This window comes from Schistocerca cancellata, chromosome 5 (genome assembly GCF_023864275.1).
Source record: "Schistocerca cancellata isolate TAMUIC-IGC-003103 chromosome 5, iqSchCanc2.1, whole genome shotgun sequence".
NCBI classification, from domain to species: Eukaryota; Metazoa; Arthropoda; class Insecta; order Orthoptera; family Acrididae; genus Schistocerca; species Schistocerca cancellata.
The window spans coordinates 446,473,588-446,494,619 of NC_064630.1; the positions used below are offsets into that span (position 1 = coordinate 446,473,588).

General features: G+C 41.3%; 1 protein-coding gene across 1 annotated transcript in view; it reads left to right on the forward strand.

Annotated features, from left to right (window-relative positions):
• The window catches only part of LOC126187897 (nephrin-like), an 878,271-nt gene that overhangs the window by 512,641 nt on the left and 344,598 nt on the right, over positions 1–21,032 (forward strand). Inside the window, exon 3 of the mRNA XM_049929248.1 lies at positions 3,811–4,043. Coding sequence (XP_049785205.1) covers positions 3,811–4,043 — 233 coding nt within the window. The remainder of the gene's footprint in view (positions 1–3,810; positions 4,044–21,032) is intronic.

A 21,032-nucleotide genomic window follows, 5' to 3' on the forward strand; every position in this document is an offset into this window, starting at 1 on the left:
AAAGAAATCATTTAAAGGTGCACGTTCCGTGCCATAGCTCAAGAAGAGAGCTATGCGAGAGGCGTTCAATGAATTCGAAAGTAAAGTTCTATGTACTGACTTGGCAGAAAATCCTAAGAAATTTTGGTCTTATGTCAAAGCGGTAGGTGGATCAAAACAAAATGTCCAGACACTCTGTGACCAAAATGGTACTGAAACAGAGGATGACAGAATAAAGGCCGAAATACTAAATGTCTTTTTCCAAAGTTGTTTCACAGAGGAAGATTGCACTGTAGTTCCTTCTCTAGATTGTCGCACAGATGACAAAATGGTAGATATGGAAATAGACGACAGAGGGATAGAGAAACAATTAAAATCGCTCAAAAGAGGAAAGGCCTCTGGACCTGATGGGATACCAGTTCAATTTTACACAGAGTACGCGAAGGAACTTGCCCCCCTTCTTGCAGCGGTGTACCGTAGGTCTCTAGAAGAGCGTAGCGTTCCAAAGGATTGGAAAAGGGCACAGGTCATCCCCGTTTTCAAGAAGGGACGTCGAACAGATGTGCAGAACTATAGACCTATATCTCTAACGTCGATCAGTTGTAGAATTTTGGAACACGTATTGTGTTCGAGTATAATGACTTTTCTGGAGACTAGAAATCTACTCTGTAGGAATCAGCATGGGTTTCGAAAAAGACGGTCATGTGAAACCCAGCTCGCGCTATTCGTCCACGAGACTCAGAGGGCCATAGACACGGGTTCACAGGTAGATGCCGTGTTTCTTGACTTCCGCAAGGCGTTCGATACAGTTCCCCACAGTCGTTTATTGAACAAAGTAAGAGCATATGGACTATCAGACCAATTGTGTGATTGGATTGAGGAGTTCCTAGATAACAGGACGCAGCACGTTATTCTCAATGGAGAGAAGTCTTCCGAAGTAAGAGTAATTTCAGGTGTGCCGCAGGGGAGTGTCATAGGACCGTTGCTATTCACAATATACATAAATGACCATTGTGGATGACATCGGAAGTTCACTGAGGCTTTTTGCAGATGATGCTGTGGTGTATCGAGAGGTTGTAACAATGGAAAATTGAACTGAAATGCAGGAGGATCTGCAGCGAATTGGCGCATGGTGCAGGGAATGGCAACTGAATCTCAATGTAGACAAGTGTAATGTGCTGCGAATACACAGAAAGATAGATCCTTTATCATTTAGCTACAAAATAGCAGGTCAGCAACTGGAAGCAGTTAATACCATAAATTATCTGGGAGTACGCATTAGGAGTGATTTAAAATGGAATGATCATATAATGTTGATTGTCCGTGAAGCAGATGCCAGACTGAGATTCATTGGAAGAATCCTAAGGAAATGCAATCCGAAAACAAAGGAAGTAGGTTACAGTACGCTTGTTCGCCCACTGCTTGAATACTGCTCAGCGGTGTGGGATCCGTACCAGATAGGGTTGATACAAGACATAGAGAAGATCCAACGGAGAGCAGCACGCTTCGTTACAGGATCATTTAGTAATCGCGAAAGCGTTACGGAGATGATAGATAAACTCCAGTGGAAGACTCTGCAGGAGAGACGCTCAGTAGCTCGGTACGGGCTTTTGTCAAAGTTTCGAGAACATACCTTCACCGAAGAGTCAAGCAGTATATTGCTCCCTCCTACGTATATCTCGCGAAGAGACCATGAGGATAAAATCAGAGAGATTAGAGCCCACACAGAGGCATACCGACAATCCTTCTTTCCACGAACAATATGGAATAGAAGGGAGAACCGATAGAGGTACTGAAGGTACCCTCCGCCACACACCGTCAGGTGGCTTGCGGAGTATGGATGTAGATGTAGAATTAGCTATATTTCCTGATTTCATGACAACCATTCGATGAAAGAAACGAAAGACAAAACATTTACAGCACGTTCAGGGTTATTTCGAAAATGGATCCAAGAAATCACACAGCAATCCATGGCTAATATATGATAAAAAGGTGAACATTTAAGTCCACTCTTCCTTCTAACGTGCGTTTACTCTATTATACCAACATATTCTGTACAATTTTTCGGATCTGATAAATGTTGAATCGAGAACTCTGTACAGTGGGTACAGTGTGCAAATATTCTACCAGGTTAATTTAAAAATAAGCCTAACTCCTCGCTTCTGACTATCGTTCCAGGTAGACATTTGTTTGAAATAGACCTCACAAATGTCAACAAACGCTGTGGCCGAGTACTCATGAGAATAATAGTGTCGCTGTCTGTGTCCCAGAAAAATTAGAAACGGCTATTAACGATCTATGTACTTGGAAGTATTATTTCATGGTGATTCTGTTGATCACTGTGAAATGTCGCTTCTGGTTACCTATAGAAAGTTCCAAGTTTTGCTAGGGAATGGTTTCTATAGCTGCAGTGCAAAGCATTAAATCTTCATTGAGAGCACAGACGAAATAAAACTGTGGCTGTAATGCATGAGGAAAAAGCTTGGAATATATAGAGGGATAACTGGGGAAACGGATGTGAACTGGAGTAGACCTGTTATACTGAGCAGAAACGGAAATTCTGGGAGAGTGCGGCTCGTCTTCTAAGAAGACACCACAAAGAGAGTACTGTGCGATCTATTTTCCAGAACCGCCATACTGTGTGGGAGTTTCTAAGAACTGATTAGAGGGAAGACGTCGGAAGGGCTCAGAGTTAACTGCTGGCGTTTTATCTCGTCGACTCAGACGTTTCTATGATGTTGCGGAGAAGCTTAGGGATCTCAAATGGGCTCCATTTTAGGGAAAACTTCAACACAAAGAAGTCTGTAATGCACAGTGTTGCCGCCAGAGATGGCTCTAGTAATCCTCCCTGGAGCTGTAACTTGAGCTATTGATGAATATTTAACTTTACCTTATCCATGTTGTTTTGAACTGTTTGCGGGCAGAGACTGTGTTATATATTTAAGAAATTAACATGTTGCAAATACTGCAGCGTTAACAATCGGTACACAACCTCGATGGCACACCCAGCAAATAATCCTCACCTCATTTCAGATTAATGTTCCGGGTGATCAAACTGTCAGTATAAATTTGAAAACTGAATAAATCACGGAATAATGTAGGTAGAGAGGTACAAATTGACACACATGCCTCGATTGACATGGGGATTTATTAGAACCAAAAAAATACAAACGTTCAAAAAATGATCAGAATAGCAATAATTAGCATAACAAAGTAAGACAAGGCAAAGATGATGTTCTTTACAGCAAATGCTCAATATGTCCACCATCATTCCTCAACAATAGCTGTAGTCGAGGAATAATGTTGTGAACAGCACTGTAAAGCATGTCCGGAGTTATGTTGAGGCATTGGCGTCGGATATTGTCTTTCAACATCCCTAGAGATGTCGGTCGATCACGATACATTGGCGACTTCAGGGAATCCCAAAGCCAATAATCGCACTGACTGAGGTCTGGGGACCTGGGAGGCCAAGCATGACGAAAGTGGCGGCTGAGCACACGATCATCACCAAACGACGCGTGCAAGAGATCTTTCACCCTTCTAGCAATATGGGGTGTTTTTTTTTTGTTCTAAAAAATCCCCATGTCATTCCAAGAATGTGTGTCAATTTTTACCTCTCTATCTACATTATTCCGTGGTTTATTAAGTTTTCAAATTTATACTGACTTTTTGATCACCCGGCACATGCATCTGATGATGGCAGAGTTTTGCCGAAACGTAACATTCTACTAAATATTAGCGACTGAAGCAGTACAAATTCTTTCATGAACTGATGAACATCTCTTTCACCAAGGAAACTAAAGCTGCCGTGTATGTGTGTCCGCCGCACAGCTACGACGTGCGCGGCAAGCTGCAGCTGCCGTCGCTGCACTGGCAGGAGCGGCGCGTGCTGGGCGACCGCGCCAGCTTCGACGCGCCCAGCCCTGTGGCGACGCCCTGGGCCTCCGGCGTCGCGGCGCTCACCATCCGTGACGTGCAGCGCCGCGACGACGCTCTCTACCGCTGCCGCGTCGACTTCCGGCGCTCGCCCTCCAGGAACTTCCGCGTTCAGCTTGCCGTCATCGGTGAGTACATGCCTCGTCCAGCTGCGGCCTTCGTTGTTGCTATTCATGTGCTTTGCCTCACAGTCCTTACACGTCGATTAAAGTTCATTTATTTATTCGACCCTTAGCCACTACCCGCCATTTACCCAGCGTTTACATTATATACTATCTAAGTACCCGGCCTTACACGGGTATGAAAATATTCCAATCTCCTCTTTCACCTCTCTCTTTCCATCTCCTCCTGCCCCTTCTCACCTAACCGCCGTCTGCTTCACGTCTGCTGTGCAGCGAGCTACCTTAATTTAAGTATTAACTGTATTTCTCTTACTTGTCACTTCTTCTTCCGTGTGTTTTTGCTTTTGGGAAGCTTTATTTGTCGAGTGCTATTAATAGTGTTCCATAGATTCCGTGTTTGTTTTGAATACTGTCAGAGAGTCCCTTTAGTTAACCATAGTGCCAGTAGTGCTGGTGTTTGTTTTCAATACAGTCCACAGACAGGTAGTGCTATTTTCTTTGTTTTCTACAAGAAGTGGCTAGCAATCACAGTTTAGTCAATAGTCAGCCGCCTTTAGTGAATTAGCAGTCTAGTTAAAAGTTTATTAACTCTCTTCAGTAAATTGATTCCTTAGGATGGATAGGATGTGTGACTGCTGTGTACGGACGCAGGAGGAGCTGGCCACTGTTCGCGAACAGCTGAGCGTGTTGATGGCCGCGGTTAGCCGTCTTCAGGCTGCTGCCACGGAGTGTAGCGGCAGAGGGGAGTCTGGTGCGCCGAAAGGTACACTCCAGGTGTTACATGCTTCACGCACTGTCCCTGCTGTCGAGACATCTTCACGGGTAGCGGGCGCGGCTGGGTCACCCTCTCCCCAAGGGGAGTGGCGGGTTCAGCGGCTTTCGCGGCGCACGAGGCGGACGGTAAATGTGGAGGCTGGCCGTGTGGCATCGCCCGCTCTGCCTGTGAGTGGACAGCAATGTCCGAGCAGACACACGGGAGGAGGGGTTTATTAGTTATTGGGAGCTCCAACGTTAGGAAGGTGATGGAGCCCCTTAGGGAAATAGCGAAAAGGTCGGAGAAGAAGGCCAGTGTTCACTCTGTCTGCTTGCCGGGAGGTCTCATCCGAGATGTGGTAGAGGCCACACCGGCGGCGATAGAGAGCACTGGGTGCACCCGACTGCAAATTGTTGCTGGTGTCGGCTCCAGTGACTCCTGCCGTCTGGGTTCAGAGGTCATCCTCAGTTCGTACAGGCGGTTGGCGGAATTGGTGAAGGCGGAAAGCCTCGCTCGCGGAGTGGAATCAGAGCTAACTATTTGTAGTATCGTTCCCAGAATCGATCGCAGTCCTCTGGTTTGGAGCCGAGTGGAAGGCTTAAATCAGAGACTCAGACGATTCTGCGGAGATCTGGGGAGCAAATTTCTCGACCTCCGCTATCGGGTGGAGAAATGTAGGGTCCCCCTGAATAGGTCAGGCGTGCACTACACGCCGGAAGCGGCTACAAGGGTAGCGGAGAACGTGTGGAGTGCACATGAGGGTTTGTAGAGAATTCCATCCCTAGACCCGACAACACGCCTCCTGAGACGCGGTAAGGTAGGAGTAGGCAAAATGCAACAGGGATATTTATGTGCTAATAGTAAACTGCAGGAGCGTCTATAGAAAGGTCCCAGAACTGCTCTCATTAATAAACGGTCATAACGCCCATATAGTACTAGGGACAGAAAGTTGGCTGAAACCAGACGTAAACAGTAAGGAAATCCTAAACTCTGATTGGAATGTATACCGCAGAGACAGGCTGGACAGTGAGGCGTGTTTATAGCGATAAGAAGTGAAATAGTATCGAAGGAAATTGACGGAGATCCGAAATGATAAATGATTTGGGTGAAGGTCACGGTTAAAGCAGGCTCAGACATGGTAATTGGATGTCTTTATAGGTCCCCTGGCTCTGCAGCTGTTGTGGCTGAGCACCTCAAGGATAATTTGGAAAATATTTCGAGTAGATTTCCCCACTATGTTATAGTTCTGGGTGGAGATTTTAATTTGCCGGATATAGACTGGGAAACTCAAACGTTCATAACGGGTTGCAGGGACAAAGAATCCAGAGAAATTTTTTAAAGTGCTTTATCTGAAAACTACCTTGAGCAGTTAAACAGAGAACCGACTCGTGGCGATAACATATTAGACCTTCTGGTGACAAACAGACCCGAGCTATTTGGAACAGCTAACGCAGAACAGGGAATCAGCGATCATAAAGCGGTTACGGCATCGATGATTTCAGCCATAAATAGAAATTTTAAAAAAGGTAGGAAGATTTTTCTGTTTAGCAAAAGTGACAAAAAGCAAATTACAGAGTACCTGACGGCTCAACACAAAAGTTTTGTCTCAAGTACAGATAGTGTTGAGGATCAGTGGACAAAGTTCAAAACCATCCTACAATATGCGTTAGATGAGTATGTGCCAAGCAAGATCGTAAGAGATGGAAAAGAGCCACCGTGGTACAATAACCGAGTTAGAAAACTGCTGCGGAAGCGAAGGGAACTTCACAGCAAACGCAAACATAGCCAAAGCCTTGCAGACCAACAAAAATTACGTGAAGCGAAATGTAGTGTGAGGAGGGCTATGCGAGAGACGTTCAATGAATTCGAAAGTAAAGTTCTATGTACTGACTTGGCAGAATATCCTAAGAAATTCTGGTCTTATTTCAAAGCGGTAAGTGGATCAAAACAAAATGTCCAGACACTCTGTGACCAAAATGGTATAGAAACAGAGGATGACAGGCTAAAGGCCGAAATACTAAATGTCTTTTTCCAAAGCTGTTTCACAGAGGTAGACTGCACTGTAATTCCTTCTCTAGATTGTCGCACAGATGACAAAATGGTAGATATCGAAGTAGACGACAGAGGGATAGAGAAACAATTAAAATCGCTCAAAAGAGCTAAGGCCGCTGGACCTGATGGGATACCAGTTCTATTTTACACAGAGTTCGCGAAGGAACTTGCCCCCCTTCCTGCAGCGGTGTACCGTAGCTCTCTAGAAGAGCGTAGCGTTCCAAAGGATTGGAAAAGGGCGGGGGTCATCCCCGTTTTTAAGAAGGGACGTCGAACTGATGTGCAGAACTATAGACCTATATCTCTAACGTCGATCAGTTGTAGAATTTTGGAACACGTATTATGTTCGAGTATAATGACTTTTCTGGAGACTAGAAATCTACTCTGTAGGAATCAGCATGTGTTTCGAAAAAGACGGTCGTGTGAAACCCAGCTCGTGCTATTCGTCCACGAGACTCAGAGGGCCATAGACACTGGTTCACAGGTAGATGCCGTGTTTCTTGACTTCCGCAAGGCGTTCGATACAGTTCCCAACAGTCGTTTAATGAACAAAGTAAGAGCATATGGACTATCAGACCAATTGTGGATTGGAATGAGGAGTTCCTAGATAACAGAAAGCAGCAGTCATTCTCAATGGAGAGAAGTCTCCCGAAGTAAATGTGATTTCATGTGTGCAACAGGGGAGTGTCATGGGACCGTTGCTGTTCACAATATACATAAATGACCTGGTGGATGACATCGGAATTCACTGAGGCTTTTTGCAGATGATGCTGTGGTGTATCGAGAAGTTGTAAAAATGGAAAATTGTACTGAAATGGAGGAGGATCTGCAGCGAATTGGCGCATGGTGCAGGGAATGGCAATTGAATCTCAATGTAGACAAGTGTAATGTGCTGCGAATACATAGAAAGATAGATCCCTTATCATTTAGCTACAAAATAGCAGGTCAGCAACTGGAAGCAGTTAATTCCATAAATTATCTGGGAGTACGCATTAGGAGTGATTTAAAATGGAATGATCGTATAAAGTTGATCGTCGGTAAAGCAGATGCCAGACTGAGATTCATTGGAAGATTCTTAAGGAAATGCAATCCGAAAATAAAGGAAGTAGGTTACAGTACACTCGTTTGCCCACTGCTTGAATACTGCTCAGCGGTGTGGGATCCGTACCAGATAGGGTTGATAGAAGAGATCGAGAAGATCCAACGGAGAGCAGCGCGATTCGTTACAGGATCATTTAGTAATCGAAAAAGCGTTACGGAAATGATAGATAAACTCCAGTGGAAGACTCTACAGGAGAGACGCTCAGTAGCTCGGTACGGGCTTTTGTTAAAGTTTCGAGAACATACCTTTACCGAAGAGTCCTGCAGTATATTGCTCCCTCCTACGTATATCTCGCGAAGAGACCATGAGGATAAAATCAGAGAGATTAGAGCCCACACAGAGGCATACCGACAATCCTTCTTTCCACGAACATTACGAGACTGGAATAGAAGGGAGAACCGATAGAGGTACTCAGGGTACCCTCCGCCACACACCGTCAGGTGGCTTGCGGAGTATGGATGTAGATGTAGATTTCACCTCCCCAATCAACCCACTCTCCATTTCCTCCTGCCCCTCTCTCCGTCCATCTCCTCCCACCCACTCTCTGTCCATCTGCTCCTACCTGCTCCGTCTGTCCGTCTGCTTATTCACCCCTCTGTCAATTCTTCCCCTCCACCACTTCCTCCTCCCCCTTCAATGTGTACATCCTCTTCTTCCCCCTCTCCCCGTCCATCTTCTCCTCCGCGTTATTCTGCTGCTTTTTCCTTACTCAATCCACCTTCTCCCCTCCCTCTCTGTTCATCTCGTCCTTTTCCCTTTCTCTGCCATTTCCTCTTCCCCTCTCCCTGTTCACTCCTGCTACCACCCCTTTCTCACATCTAGCGGGGAAGGCGCTGTGGTTAGCACACTTGACTCGCATTTGGCAGGACGAAGTTTCAAACCCGCTTCCGGCCATCTTGATTTAGGTTCCCCGTGGTTTCCCCCAATCGCTTAAGGCGAATTCCGGGATGGTTTCTTCAAAACGGCACTGCTGTTTCTCCATCCTCCCCTAATCTCGTGCTCCGTCTCTAATGAGCTCGTTGTCTATTGGACTTTAAATACTGATCTCTTCCTCCTCCTTCTCGTCCTCTTTCTCTTCCTCCTCTGTCAGTCTCTTTCTTCCCCAGTCTCTCTCCGCCACTTCCTTTCTCCTTTCTATGTCCGTCCCTTCCATTCCCCTCTCTCTGATCGTTTCCTTCTCCCCTCGCTCTGTCCATCTCGTCATTCCGCTTCTCTCTCCAGGTTATCATCCTCACACAATAGGATGCTGGTGGTTCTTAACCTCACAGTATATCTTTCCACTTCGTAAGTAATATGTGTACCAAATTAGGTTCAAATCGTTACATATGTTTAGGATGAGCATCTACTCTTGGCTTTGGCCACGTGCTCATATGTCAAACATATTGCAGGTATGTTTCACATATCTCACACGTATTTGTTCACGTATTTCACGTGTATCTTGTATTATTTTTTATGGAAGCTTTGTTTCACACGGAGTGTGAGTAGCCCGTCTTTCACAGCAAAAGATGCATTAATTTACCTTCTTATTTTCTTAATGGAAGGCTTTGGACATTTAATTATGAGCGTTGCATCGTCGTCACTTCGCCTTCCAATTGCATTTTCACGCAGCTCAGTGTTCATAACAACGTATCTCCAGAACTATATGTCGTCCAATTATATAATTTTGCTGGTACATCCAGCAATGCATGTGCGTACTGTCTGAGAAATCGGTTCTAGGCGCTTTAGTCTGGAGCCGCGCGACCGCTACGGTCGCAGGTTCGATTCATGCCTTGGGCATGGATGTGTGTGATGTCCTTAGGTTAGTTAGGTTTAAGTAGTTCTAAGTTCTAGGGGACTGATGACCTCAGATGTTAAGTCCCATAGTATTCAGAGCCATTTGAACCATGTGTCTGCGAAATGTTTTGTGAGTGGAGGTAGTGCGTCGTAAACAAGTAACTTTGCACGCCTCCCAGTATTTAGCATCATACTTCCTGAACTACGTCTTGTAAAATGTTACGAATATGTTTTGTAGGTACATTCAGCGACATATGTGGATGCTGTTGCAAATGATAAATGAAGCAATCTGAGATAAGGAACCCTGATCTTTCTCTTGGGACTGACAGTGGACCTCTTGTACTGCAAGCTTTATGCTTTCCCCATTTTGAGAGGATGTAGTACGCACAAAAGCAAGAAAAAATTGTCTTGTAATTATGGGCTCCAAACTACATATCTCAAGGGCTGTGAGCACTTGCTCACTAAAAGTGATATGTTTCATGGAGCTCACAACTTCAGAGCCCACGTTTACTAGACATTTGTTTGCTTTTTTTGCTTGTGTGGTCTCTAAATATGGAAAGCAAAGAGCATTCAGTAGAATAGGTCCAGTTACAGAGATATCAGAACAATATTCGCTTCTAACTTTCGTCTTGGTCATTTCTGGAACAGGATCCCTTACCTCAAACTGAAGCATTTACCCTTCTCCATCATATCTGAAAGTAAGTCACATTATCGCTGAATCACCCTGTATATTGATTAAAAGAATATGAAAACTGGAGATGAATCATACGTACGGTATGAAAATTATTATTACGTCTCTTAAAAGCTCCCCTTCTTCCCCTGGGGGAGGAATTAGTGGATAGCTGCAGCAAACCAGTCAGAAGACTGATTACAAAAAAGCGAAAGGAAAAATCGAACGCTGACTACCTACTTCGTATGCTAAATGTCAGCATTAATTTCTCGACAGCCGTCAGTCAATGTTAGGCTGTTTACATCTGAACAAGTAGCCGACAGTTATTTTATTGAAAAAGTCTATGCTTTTAAGGTAACGAAAACAAAACTGATACAGGATATCTGTAAGGAGATATATCCTTTCCTCCATTTTTGTTATTAAAATATTCCATTTACGAACTCAAAACTCTATCCGTAACAGACTGATTGTGATTAGCCTCTCTTCAAGTGGAGGTTTTACAGTGTATGACAGAATTCAATATCGAGCTGCACATAGACTACTCGGTGTCTATTAAAACCTTCACCCGTGTCGACTAGTAAACACATTAGTGCATTGGCAATTAGAAGCAGACATGGGACTTACATTGTATATGACAGGAGCAGGCACTGAGTTAGTCGTTGATCCTGCCCAACTATCTCTTGGATGTACTTTTTATTTCTCCTTGTATAAAATCAAATTACGAATGAAGGTAGTCTTGGACACAATAAGACAAATTTCATTAGTTCTCTTTCACACAGTAAAGCGAACAGGAAACCCTAAATGATAATACCTGTTGTAACTGACTGTAGCAGTGGTTATAATGGGAGTTTTAAGCACACAAGAAGTTAAGAAGTGAAGGATCGTACTGCTTCCCTGAAGCAGTTGATATGTTCTTACAGTCCTTTTTTAGGTGAAAGTGTGTTACTGGAGACAGGGGTACGCACTACATGAACCAAATAGATATATTTCGATTTTTTTTGTTTTTCTTACATTGTTTACATCTCTTCCTCGTGATTGTAACACTTTGTTTGGTTTCACTTTTGTCATTACTCCTCCTTTCTTCATTCACCCCTACAAGTTCACCATGTGTAGATGACAGAGATAAAGAGAAACATGGATTTCAGATTCTCCCATTCTGCAAGTGGAAAATTCGTTTAATACACCTCAAAGAAAATATACATGAAACGTATAATACGCTTATTTACTTCTTCGAAGTTCAGTGCTGAATGGAATCCAATGATCTTCATTTTGCATTTCATAAGGCAATACAGGGAGACCACATATTCCCTACAATATCAAATTTTATTGTCATTATAAAATGAGAAAATTTCAAGTTCCATTTCATTCCCTTCTTCAACGTCAAACGCACCATAAAAATGTAATCTGGAAAGCAGGATGGCATAGTTCTTCATATTAGTACTTTTCACTTACTTGCTAAGGCTCGTCAGGCATGTTTAACCACACCGATTTTCAAATTACTTCTTTAACACATTTTGTAATAAACTACAGCGAACATTTTTACCCTACACTTGGTAGGATTTGAAAGAATATATCGCACAAAGCTGCACTGGCCATATAAGCGTTACAGTTTACGTTAGTTCTAATGTTTCACTATTTTGATGTCATTTATTACAGTTGGTTATTAAACATTTAAAGCAACCTCTGACTGCTAGAAGGTGATTAGTTTTGTTTGTTAAGGACCTTACTTTTCTGTCATTAGACTTAAACGAAGAGATCTAAACCAGTTTTAATTCCATATCTGGACGAAGCATTTCAGTTCGGAAGCCGTCGTATTCTATATTTATTCGAGATTCATTCACCTTGCTTTCTACAACCCACGTACGTGAAAAAATGCTACAAAGTCCTTTCTCTCAGTAAAAGCAGCCTGCCTGATTTGTTTGCGACACCAAACATCGTATATTTTATTCATATTTTTCACTGCACTTTCCCACATAGCAGCAGTGTAAGCAAATTTTGTGCGATTCTTTATTTTTGATGAGGTTTAGGGTGATTTTATTCACAACCAAGATATAATGATTTGTCTGTCCTCTTTGCACAGAACTTTATAAAATTTTAGACTCTCATAGCTTCGATGAGACCACGAAATTTATTTCTTGCTACTCTGTTCATATCGGATTTCTCCTCCCTGTCCTCGATCATCGTAGAAACACCTGTGTGACATTCTTCGCATTCACGGCTATCAATGTCTTCCTCTGTAAAGTAGTCACTCAATAACAGTTCCAGAGGTTTCTGGATATCCTCTTCTCTGTCCAATTAACACATTTTTGTCCGTATCATTTTTTAACAACGAAGAAATTCGTAAATATTTATACTGACGAATATATGTAATAAATTTCAGGAAAGACTAACGTCCAGAGATCTGGACAAGTAGTTTAATAAAAATAGTTGCCAGCGTCTCTTTGATACACAGAGGCTTCTGACAATATTTGGGCATTGTTAAAGAAGGTGATAAGCTGAAATATTTGTGAAATTAAGTTATAATGTGCAGTTGGAAGAATATTTAATTTACACAGAGGTAATTGCACAGTTGGTATCTCATAGATGAAATTCACCCCTGACACGCGTAATAATGCACGACTCACGACATCGACAATACTGAGAAACGTGCTCCTGGAATACACGAAGATAGACAGGTGGGGTCTATTTCCAGAGTTACCTAGCATTCCGAAAAATAAATGTATTTGTACCTGAGTACACAAAGCGACTAAAGGTGTTTTAAAGAGCGTACTCATCTCTGCAGTCTTGATGTGGTGTGTTACAGTGTGGTAACGATGAGCTTCGATTGAACAGTGCCAACAGAGATTTCCAGTCAGAAAAGGAATCTTACTCTATAAATGGAAGTACAAAATTAGGAAACTGCACATAAAACAAACCCAGTCTTCTTGTCAATCTTTAAGTTCCTGACTGGAGCTGGATTCAATGTTTAATGGAAGTAAACAATAAGATGATTCATCTCAGTTTTGCTCTTTGCCACTACTATAATTTGATGCCTCCATAGCAAACACTAGACTACTAGCGTTTGATGCAAGAAGAGGGGGTGGGTGGTGGGGGGGAGGGAGGAATTTAAATTTTTGGTTTAGAGTAGAAATATTTTTCCACACTCAGAAGCATTTTGAAATGGACACCTTTTTTATAAAGAACATTTAGACATTTGGTTATTTGAGCTACATTTCATAGAAAAGACTATAAAAATTTGTACTGTCTATTCATTCTTGTAGTTTTTCAAGTAGTATACTGTAGCGTGACACTTCACAAGCTAGAGTCAGTTGTTACTGTACAATTTTTGCTAATAATAAAACTTACACGTTCTGTTCATAATCAAAGAGCGTTTCTTTGAGTTACAACCAAGTCTTTCAGATTAAAACATTCCGAAGAATGTCTGCGTTTGCACAAGTAACAACAATGTCATAGATATAGCCACAAAAACTGGATAACGCCACTGACTTGCACTAGGTGCCAGTGCAATACCACAAGGCAATCGTAGGTGTTGATGAGACACAAATATTTTTATGATGATACTTTCAAAGGAAGGTTAGATATGCATCTGGTAACTCCAGCTGGGATAAACATTCAACAGTGTTCAAATACGCGAAATAATATCGTGAGTGAAGCATAGTAATATTCACAACGGTCTGAGCAGTGGCAGCTTTAAAGCCATCTCAAAGGCAAGAGGCCACTCGATTTCCTTTGCACAGCTGATTTCCTTCCCTATCCTTGAAGCATTGCGAGTTTGTACCCCGTCCCTAATGACCTCGATGTCGACGGAACGTTAAACCCTAATTTTCCTTCTTCCCTTAGAAATCGGTTTCTTCATGATAACTGAAAGGGAGTTCCAGAAACTTGCTGGTAAGCCACACATAGGTCCTTATCCTATGAGCGATCTAGTTCTTCCTTCACAGCATCTTGCAAGGTGTGTAGGGTAAGCAAAACGTAGTACTACTGTGAAATTCAAGTATACACGAACCTCTGTATTTATAGGTCATCCTAGTCCTCAAGCAATTACCTTGTTGGTTAGTTAAATGTTCCATTTGTCATTTTAACGAATACCAAAGTCTCCTATAAATAATTTTATATTTTTCCAGTTGTACACTTAAAACTTGTTTTTACAGGTTATCAGTTTTTAAATAAAAATTCTTCTATGGATAAGAAGGAGTTGTCCAGAAGAAGTGATCTGAGGCTACATTTGAAACTTGCTCTGCTACCTACCAGACTTTCTACGTTATTGGGTAAATGATTAAAAATTGTCTCTCTTTTGAAACCTACGATTGCTTCAGTAATGGTTAATGGATTTCGCAATTGCTTTCGTATTGAGGTGGATTATTTACAACAGATTTCGTTAGTGAATATACACTGATGATCCAAAACATTATGACTACCCTCTTAATAGTGGGTTTGCCCGTCTTTGGAACGAAATACGTCACTGATTCTACGTATCAAGGATCTGACAGTTTGTTGTTAGGTTTGTGGAGGTGCGTAGTATTAGGTGTCTACGCAGGGGACATCTAACATGTTGACTTGTGTACGCGGTGATGGTACCCGATAGCGACACAGAGGGAATTTTGTATGCGAGACATCAACGTGAATCCACTAACATGCTCCTAAAACCACTGCTTCACGGTTCTAGCTCTGACACACAGACAATTGTACCGCTGAAAGATGACATCGCCGTCGGGGAAGATGTTAAGCATGAAAGGATGCAGGTGATCCGCAGCTGTCAGCATGCTCAAAAAAATGGCTCTGAGCACTATGGGACTCAACTGCTGAGGTCATTAGTCCCCTAGAACTTAGAACTAGTTAAACCTAACTAACCTAAGGACATCACACACATCCATGCCCGAGGCAGGATTCGAACCTGCGACCGGAGCGGTCTTGCGGTTCCAGACTGCAGCGCCTTTAACCGCACGGCCACTTCGGCCGGCTGTCAGCATGTCTTCGGTTACTATCACAGGTCCCATGCAAGCGCTGGAGAATAATACTCAATCGACCAGTCTTCGTCCACGGTGCGTTGCACGTTTGGAGCCGCCGTTCACTCGATGACGGCGTTTGTGAAGACGACCATCGACTTAGTGTAGCAAAAATGTGATTCACCCGAAGAACCGACACGTCTCCATTGATCGACGGTCGAATCCTGATGGTCCCGTGTCCACTGCAATTGTAATTGAGGATGTCAACATGTGAACACTTAGGGGTGGTCTGCTGCGGAGCTCTATCTTTAACAATATACGATGGACGGTGTGCTCCGAAATATTTGTGCGTGCACCAACATTGTGCTCTTTCGGCAGAGATGCCTCAAAACACCATCTATCCTATGTTACAGAGCTGGGAAACCTCCGAACATCATGTTCTGTGAAGAATCCGAGACGTCCAACCATTTAGCTCCTAGTTCTAGTTTCACGCCATACCTCTTTCCATAGATGGTCACTAGAGTAGCCCGCGACATTCGACCAGTTTCGCCGTTTTCAATATATTCTTTCACAGGCTCTGTGTAAAAATAATCTGCCATTTGTTAAAGTCGCTTATCTCAATGTATTTCTGCATTTTCTGACCATATCGTCGTAAGTATGATCTCCCGTACCTGTCTGCTCCGCATACATACATTTGTTGCCGCGTCAAGTGCCGGCAACTCCACCTGTCGGCATCCAACGTCTCGGTGAGCAGTGGCTTATCACTGATATGTTGTGAAGGTGCAGATAAAAATCCCGATTCCTTGAAGATGTCCCTACAATACGAGTACATGTGAAATCGTATTTATCTAATAGTTTCCTTTTGAGCAGTCAATATCTTTAAGTGATGAATTACCCATGAAAATTATTCCTTAAGATATTATGGATTGACAATAAGTTAAATATGTTAGGAACTCCGTCATAGGATTTTCTCAATTCAAGTTTTCACTACGTACACCCAGAAATTTCGAAAATCCGACCTTGTATACTATCTCAGGAATTGGTATGGCCCTATTAATATACAAAACTGAGCAGAATATGTTTACTCCTAATTAAGGGTGAGTACGTTTGCAGTGAATCGCTTAATATTGCTTTGAAAAACTTCGTTAAGAATTTCTTGTGTTACTTTCTCTCTTGTAGTATTTAGTACAACACTGCTTCCAACTGCGAAAAAGACGAGTTGCACTTCGGGAATGTAAGCTGAAAATAATTTATGTATATAAGGAACGCGAATGTATCCAGAATAGAACCCTGATAGACTCCATAATTTCTCCTTAGTCACTAAAATTTTTTCTCATACCAATTTTGAATTACTAAGTATAACTTTTTACATTGTCTTTGTTATTCTCTATGTTAGCACTGAATAGGGGATCCTGGAGGAACTGTATAAGGGGGGCTATGCTCCAGACTGAACGTTGAAAGGCATAATCAGTCTTTAATGATGATGATGATAATGATGATTCTCTTTGTTAAGTATGATTCAAATTAGTTATTTGTAGCGACATTAGTTCGTTAAAACAGTTTTCTCTAACAGGGTAATAAGGTCTAAAAATCAAACAATTTGGACAGTTCAGTAAAAATAGCAACTTGCGATATTTTATCATTTAAGGCTTGTAATATTTAGTGAGTTAATGTATAATTACGAGTTCATTTCTCAATAGAGCAATCCTTCTAGAGCCCACATTACGTTCTAAATAAATTGTTGACTGGCGACTTCATGGAGTGCTTTGTGTACCACGACCATATACGCAAAATCAGAAGGAAATCAGCGTTGGCCGTAATATTGATGGTTTACTGATAGCAAAATCGATTTTCAATCACATAGTGATCATCTTCAGTGCTGTGGTGTACAAACTAAACTCATAGGCACTGGTATCAAGCTATTATCAGTAACTAAAGCTAAGAAACGATCACAATAACTCAAATATTGATGGTTTATTGATAGCAAAATCGATTTTCAAGTATATGGTCGTTGCGCACACAGAAATCAGTAAAATTTTGCCTAGCTGGGCATGTGCAGCGTATTTTGAATACAAGAAGTTAAAAATCAAGCTGGCGATCACAAGTCAACATACCCTGTTCAACATGGAGTGGATCAAGAGTTACTATGATCGGTTCTTAGCTTTGGTTACTGATAATAACTTGATACCAGTGCCTATGAGTTTTATTAGTACACAACAGCACTGAAGATGATCACTACGTGATTGAAAATCGATTTTGCTATCAATAAACCATAAATATTACAGCCAACGCTGACATTCCTTCTAAATAAATTGTTTCTTCGTAAATGTGATATTACTGAGAGTAAATTACCTTTTCCGAATATTCTAAAAAAAAAAGATGTCGTTATAGAACTTAGAAGATCGTTATTTAACCCGTTCTTCACTTTACTTATAATTAAGTTCAAAAATTACATATTTTAATCAGCCTAAAAGAACTCCCTCTGCCAGTGATGCATTACATGCATTACCGTAGGCATTTCATTTCAAACAGCTCTTCATAATTCTGTTATGAATTCTATCAACACCATACGAGCTTTCGTCTGTGAGAAAATCTACAATTCCATTGATTCCAGTGAAGGATTTGGCACTATTTCGGGTTGTTTAAAGTTTTGTGCAATGTCAGCGTATTGAGTATTGTTTGATTTAAAAAAGGGAACTGCTGAAAGCATATCTCGAGCTTTGCTGAATCAATGACCAAAATAAAAGCTCACGAGAAGTAAAAGTAGTGAATTGTCCTGTAACAGGAATTTCATGGTCATCATAAAGAGGCAGCAACACTCCTGGATGCGAGAGTGGGGGTCACTAAAGTACCAACTTCTAATTTATTACGGATGCTGAGGACCGCTATTCACTTGAAAAGTAATTGTTATATATTGTTGTATTAAATAACAGTAATACTATATACAACGTACACGGCACACCAGTTAATGGATTCTACTGAGTCCATGTGCCTTCGTGTTGACTATTTTTTTTAAGGTGCGGTTGTAAAGAACTGATTTAAAATACAGCCTGATATAATTAATTCGTTCTTGTAATTATTAAATGGCACTTGAAAAGTAATTGTTGTATATTGTTGTATTGAATAACTGTAGTACTATAAACAACGTACAAGGCACACAGAATCCATCTGCCTTCATGTTCACTATGCTTTGAAGGAGCGGTTGTAAAAAACTAATTTAAAATAAAAGCATGATATAAACAATTCCTTCTTGTAATTACTAAATGACAGATTTTTTCTATGTAATACCTAAACCAATAATGTTTCGGAAGATACATATCACAACTGATTTATATTATTTCTTACACTATACACTACATTATTTCTTATACGCTATGGATTTCTTGGACTCATGTCCCTCATAAAGAAGGAAACGCGTATCAGGCAGGAAAACGGAAATGATCTGTGGCAGTAAGAACACGATTATTATATGAGATTATTCTGCTAGAGGGTCGAAGTTTACTGTTATTGAAAGGCGACGCTGAAAGGAATCTTTCATAGCATAAAGAAAGAACCACGACGATTGAACACTTACAGAAATAGAAAAAGGTAGGCGACTATCCAGATTGTTGAATTAGTAAGTACCAGAAATGAAAGCTACGCAGAATGTACAAAATATTACATGACATCAAGATACGAATGGAGCCTTGGAATGTTTAGTTTCTCACGTGGTTTCTCCCACGTCTTATAAAAATTTTATTGGTGCTAAAACGCCATAACAACATTCATCACGGCAGTCATTAAAATTGCAGCACCATGAATAATGACTCCAGCGAAATGAATTCATTACACTGATTACACATGACGTAGTACAAACATCATTTTATTTTCAGCGCAGGACAAAAGTTTCGTGCTGAGTAAAAGAGCAGCAGATGAAGGCTCTAAGTGTGGCAGTAATAACCAAGCATACGTAGGGAACTCGCATACCGACGCTGCATGCAGAGGAATAGATCGATGACGTCACCTTTGAGCCACATTACTCGAATAAATGTGACATTGTTGATGGCAGCCCGTCCAATATACTGAATGTTGAGGATCGGTTATCGACGTCAGATGCTACACACTCGCACCTCGTACTCCCGTCCCTCATCCCCTTCTCCTCATTTCCCCTTTGCTGATGACGTAATCTACAACTCATCACACGCAGCAAGCGCTCGTCACTGTTAGAAGGAGGACCCAACACTCACACCTGACGAAGAAAGAAAACCTTCCCAATTCTGTATTAAAGCTTACAATACATTGACAATATCTGCAGCCATTCATCTGCAGTTGTTACCTCGGTTATGTTTATCACGTAGATCAGAAAACTTTCATCTTTAACAAATGAAGGTATATTTAGTTTCTAACCTGACAAGTTTCACCTATTCATATTAGGCCTCATCAGTGGTCTGTAATATAGGTAAAATAATTTTATCACACATATTTAGGTGGGAGATCTGTAGTGGTTTTTGATAGTACATTTAAATTACGTAGCTTAGGAGTGGCAAATGGTTTTAGGAAATAAAAGTAATGGGTAGCTTTTATAGATGACACTGTATCTGATATTTAGGGGAGTCTCATTCCCACATAATTTACAGGGTATTTCTTAATTCCGATTAAACACTTTGAAAAACTGTATTGCGAGAAGAGCAGTTAAAATTTCGGGATCGTAGAAACAAACATATAAAACTAAGCAGTCAAGTATTTTTGGTAACAAGGGTGAACAAGTGAATAAGTATGATTTGCCAGCGTAATATTGTAAGTCGTTCTTCGGGATTGGCGTATTGCTGTCTATCTGTTCGTCCTCATATGCTACTAATATTATACTAATGATTTCTAGGTACTGTCTGTTTATCTTCAACTGAGTAGCTATGGCTTTTGGCACTAAATTTTTATTTATTGAGGTATCTCATGTGGCTAGAAATACACATTTTGTAGTTAAATGATGCACTCTTAGCTCACGTACTGCGTCAACGTACTTAAAAAGTGAGAACAGATCTGCTCCTGGTAATTTATTACTGAATACGTGTGTTTTATTACTTACAATGTGTGTTGGTCTTCCGCACATGTTTGAATGCTGTCCTGTTAGATAATATTCTACGTAACCCACTAAAAGTTCGATGTAAACATATAAATAAGAAAATACGAGATTCAGAAATAATAGCAGCATATTACTGCAAATGGAGAATATGTAACTGTTAAGTGATGCGTGTAAGTACAAATGTGTATGTATTTTTGTCCGTAATAAATCAAGGCAAAACGCGTGTGACAAAAGGGAAACGGAATTACTCACTTGTACATAGGCAAATGTCACTTAAAAATCATTGAAATTATACTACTGTACATCAAGTTGAGTTTATATTTCCATAACAAAACCGACACGGGTACTGGATGATAAGATGATTGTAACTAACTAAACTGTCTACTTGAGTTTATAATCGTACAGCGAATCCGGAATAATATTGGATGAAAACATGATTGTAATTATGATACTTATTAGACTTTAGACCAAGTAACTGCTATGGCAAGAGAGATAAATGCTAAGGAACGTACGTAACTCATTCAGGGTGTTTCAGAGTCTTTGTATCTAAGGTATAGGGTTTAAATATCACGTCTTGGGGAATAATTTTTGCTAGAGAAAAATTTTTCACTGACTCTTTGCAGTGACGTTAGGCGTCCT